Source organism: Borostomias antarcticus, assembly GCF_949987555.1.
Source record: "Borostomias antarcticus genome assembly, chromosome: 13".
NCBI lineage: Eukaryota > Metazoa > Chordata > Actinopteri > Stomiiformes > Stomiidae > Borostomias > Borostomias antarcticus.
The window spans coordinates 2,129,795-2,134,384 of NC_140246.1; the positions used below are offsets into that span (position 1 = coordinate 2,129,795).

The 4,590-nt window shown below is 44.2% G+C and overlaps 1 protein-coding gene across 1 annotated transcript in view; it reads left to right on the forward strand.

Moving 5' to 3' along the window:
• Positions 1–413: 413 nt before the first annotated feature.
• The window catches only part of LOC311316744 (sortilin), a gene marked incomplete at both ends in the record, with an annotated part of 11,370 nt that continues 7,193 nt past the window's right edge, over positions 414–4,590 (forward strand). The window contains 7 exons of the mRNA XM_084447674.1: positions 414–419; positions 1,173–1,301; positions 1,685–1,747; positions 2,343–2,419; positions 2,560–2,656; positions 3,306–3,473; positions 4,158–4,231. Of these exons, the coding sequence (XP_084303800.1) occupies positions 414–419; positions 1,173–1,301; positions 1,685–1,747; positions 2,343–2,419; positions 2,560–2,656; positions 3,306–3,473; positions 4,158–4,231 (614 nt within the window). The remainder of the gene's footprint in view (positions 420–1,172; positions 1,302–1,684; positions 1,748–2,342; positions 2,420–2,559; positions 2,657–3,305; positions 3,474–4,157; positions 4,232–4,590) is intronic.

Sequence of the window (4,590 nt, forward strand, 5' to 3'; positions counted from 1 at the left end):
CAAATGCTATCCATGGTGCGCTGGCTTCCAGCCACGCACAAAAACACGTAGAAGAACAGATCGCCAACACTGTCCGTCCATGTAGAAGACCGACAGGAGCACTTGGATTGGTCCAATTGTTATTCTTCCTCTTCTTCTTCATTTGAGCAATATTGGAATGTGTGTGTTTATAGCTACAGATTAGAATGCAATAAACCCTACAGAATAGAATGCAACCCCCCACCCCACCCCCACAAAATTAGACATTTCTAGTTGGAACTTAAATTTGGCGCAGAACACTTAGGCTATACAGCATGCGTGTTGAAGAAGGAGACTTGAAGCAGATAGGACTAGATTAGGGTTTATATTCAGTTTAGACTGCCTAATGTAGGCCAAATCCTACATATTAGGCCTACTGTCACAAGCACATAAGTATGACGGTCACGACTATTGATGGTGGGGGAGTCAGCGGGACAACATCTTTACCACGGCCTTGTTATTTTCAGCTATTAGGCTATTGCGCCATCTAGAGTCTGAATTAATCAAGGTAACTTCACACTTGTGAATATAGGGTTAATTTAGATTAGATAGATAGATAGATAGATAGATAGATAGATAGATAGATAGATAGATAGATAGATAGATAGATAGATAGATAGATAGATAGATAGATAGCTGACTGATACCTTACTTTAGATGGAATTATACTGCGGCAGTAGGCTAATGTAAAAGTTATGCTATTGTTATCAAGGCTATAGTACTGTAGGCTATACATTATAGCTCAAACAAGTGGCCTAGTTGTTTTCAATTATAGAACGCGTGGATAAACTGATTTGTAAATGCATTAGGCCTCCGCCTCTAGTGGTTGGAGCATCTCTGGATGCGGGCAGAGGCACCTGCCGCGAGACATACTACCCCACTGCGGGCAGCAGTTTTACTGACCTGTCACCCTGCGTCCCGCCTCCTCTCGATCACAAGTGTCACTTCACACCCGGAGCCGAAAAAGACAATCCGTCAGTCGTGATCCGAGTAGATTGGGAGACTCAACGTTAGCCTACTTTTCAGATCCCACATTCAATATGACCTGGAGATTTTTGTTCCTCGTCGGGGCATCCTGCTTGCTTTATCTGGGTGTGAGGGGTCAGGGCAAAGTGCATCGAGACCCGAGAACGGTGACTTTCCATCGGACTCAGCAAGATCAGAATGTCCGCCAAGTCCACTCACGCTCAAAGAGAGCTGCTTCTCGCGGCCCCACTTTCACACCTTGCAAAAACCCTCTTACTCCTTCTGAGCACAGGATACTAGATGCAAGCACACACGAGGTGAGAAATGTTTCATTTTGTTTAATTCGAGTTTTGTAACCCTTTGTGCGCATTTAAATTCTGTTTGGGGTAACCGTTTGTGCGCAATGACAGAGCAACATTTGACTGCAGCTCAAAGGTATTGTCTTGTTTAATGTAAATGCATACTTATTTACCAACTTCTGAAACTGATAAATTCACAAGCGTGGTACATTTATATATAGACTACAATATTGTATTTTTTACTTGTGGAGTATACAATTAATTTATGGATTCCTCAGCTTTTTATGACGTTAATGCCTGCCTCTCTCTCTCTCCCTCTCTCTCTCTGGCTCTCGCTCTCTCTCTCTCTCTCTTTCTCTCTCTCTCTCTGACTCTGGCTCTCGCTATCTATCTCTCTCTAGACTCCATTTCATGGTGATGATGGCTCAAGTTTTACTCTTTCATGGGTGGGAGATGGGACAGGGGTAAGAAGAGCTCACATCGTCATCATCATTATCATCGTGTCCATATCAGATGTTGTCACACTAACCATGTCGTAATGTTACCCACAATGTTGAGGAACATTTAGTCATTTGTGCACCAATTGTAAGTGCAATGTTTGCATGAATTCCTTCAGTCACTATCCATGCACTCTTGCATGCTGCCTTTTTCAGACTGAGACAGCACAGAACACCAGAACCCCTTTTAATTTATTATTCACAATATATATTCACAAATTAATTTATTTTTCTGTCTCACTTCAGCATTTTAACTATTGTTCTCAGACTGTTTGTCTGTAAACTGCCATTGCAAAGTGCAAACTCTAGACCAACTCTAGATTCTAGAAAATGCAAACTATAGACCAACACTTTGCTATTGCTATTGATTGTATGAGCATAATGCTCAGGGACAAGCCTTCATCATAATGCTCAGGGACAAGCCTTCATCTCCATTCTTGTCTTGGACGGGCGAACTCAGGAGCTGGACAGAGATGCCTCAATCGCATCACACTAGAGAAACAATTGAATAAATTGGTAATTACTGGGCTATGATGATTTTATTATTGGAGTTGATCCCCAGGTAATCTTGGTGTTATCTACAATAAGCGCACCATTGGATACCTTCTTTGAGGGAGGTTCCTCTCGACTTTACCGGAGGTGAGCACACAGTTTTACTATACGTTGTGTAGACGTTGTTGTGTCTGTGTGCTTGAATGTGTCCATACATACAATACTGTGTAGGTGCCCGTGCGTGTTTGAATGCTGTGTATTCTTCTATGTGTGGTCACCCTCCTCAGTGCGGACTATGGCAAGACCTTCCATGACATCACCCATCTAATCAACAACACTTTCATACGAAAAGAATTTGGCATTAGTACAGGGCCTGGGAACTCTGAACAGGTAAGCATTAGTTGAATTTTAATGTGTGTGTGTGTGTGCGTGTGTGTGTGTGTGCGTGTGTGTTTGTGTGTGTGTGTGTGTGTGTAGGTAAGCATTAGTTGAATTTGAATATGCATGTGTGTGTGTATAGTCTATGTGTGTGTGTGTGTGTGTGTGTGTGTGTGTACAGTCTATGTGTGTGTGTGCGTGCGTGCATGTGTGTATGTGTGTTTGAGTCTGTGGTGAAGACACTAACTGCAGACACAACAACCCTCTTTGGCCGACCAATAAACTTCAGCCATCACAACTCGACACAGAAGTGTGTTTGAGCTATAGAGGAACTCATACTACAGGGTTAGGGTCACTTCTGCTTCAAGGATGTGTACAGTAATCTAACTATAAGACACTGAAAAACCTTCATTGTAATATCGGTAAATTCAGTTGTTTTATTATTGAACACTTGGACCCATAGGAACTGACTCCAAGTTCCTTCACCCAAGTTCCTTAATTCTATGAGAAAACAGAGAGAAGTAGACTAGAAACCCTGAAATAAATGCACCCATACACACACACACACACACACACACACACACACACACACACACACACACACACACACACACACATACACACAATGATGCTGTGAGTAATTATTGATTGACAGGTGATACTGAGCGCGTACACGCCTGTGTTGGACACTCCAGGAGGAATCATCTTTACGTCCACGGACGCAGGCTTGTCTTTCAAGTCTGTCCAGCTGCCCTTTCACCCAGGCCAACACATCACCTTCCACTTCCTGAATCCTGATTATCTTGTGGTCATCAGCATTGATGTGAGCAAAAAGATCTCTCTCTCTCTCTCTCTCTCTCTCTCTCTCTCCCTCTCTCTCTCTCTCTCTCTCTCTCTCTCTCCCTCTCTCTCTCTCTCTCTCTCTCTCCCTCTCTCTCTCTCTCCCTCTCTCTCTCTCTCTCTCTTACTCTCTCTCTCTCTCTCTCTCTCTCTCTCCCCTCTCTCTCTCTCTTACTCTCTCTCTCTCTCTCTCTCTCTCCCTCTCTCTCTCTCTTACTCTCTCTCCCTCTCTCTCTCTCTCTCTCTCTCCCTCTCTCTCTCTCTCTCTCTCTCTCTCTCTCTCTTACTCTCTCTCTCTCTCTCTCTCTCTCTCTCTCTCTCCCTCTCTCTCTCTCTTACTCTCTCTCTCTCCCTCTCTCTCTCTCTCTCCCTCTCTCTCTCTCCCTCTCTCTCTCTCTCTCTCTCTCTCTCTCTCCCTCTCTCTCTCTCTCTCTCTTACTCTCTCTCTCTCCCTCTCTCTCTCTCTCTCTCTCTCTCTCCCTCTCTCTCCCTCTCTCTCTCTCTCTCTCTCTCTCTCTCCCTCTCTCTCTCTCTTACTCTCTCTCTCTCCCTCTCTCTCTATGTCTGTCTTTAACACACACACACACACACACACACACACACACACACTTCATCTCCACCAACCAAACATTCACACATGTTCAGAACATGTTTCTCTCACTTTCAGAGCGACCTGTGGCTTTCTTTGGACTTCGGGGCCGTGTGGATTAAAGTTCACAGCGGAACACATTCTTTTATGTGGTGAGAGAACAAACACACACACATGCACATACACACACACACACACTCACACACTCACTCCTCAATGCTATGTATGTTTGTGGAATAGGCCTGTTTGATGCACCGCACACCCATACAAAGACGTAGGTGCGCCAATTCTGAGTCAGAGCTAACCTCAGTGCAGATCAATGATGATTGCACAATGCTGCACACACTTCCCACCGATGACACCCAGATTGTCGGGGGAAAGTGATGCTGACGATAGGTCAATACTTGCTATAGCTTCCGCTTTACACATTCAGAAATCAGTAGTGACTATCGGCAATGGAGGGCATTCATGCTTAGTAGCAATAACCAGGTTCACTGCAGGTCATTTAACA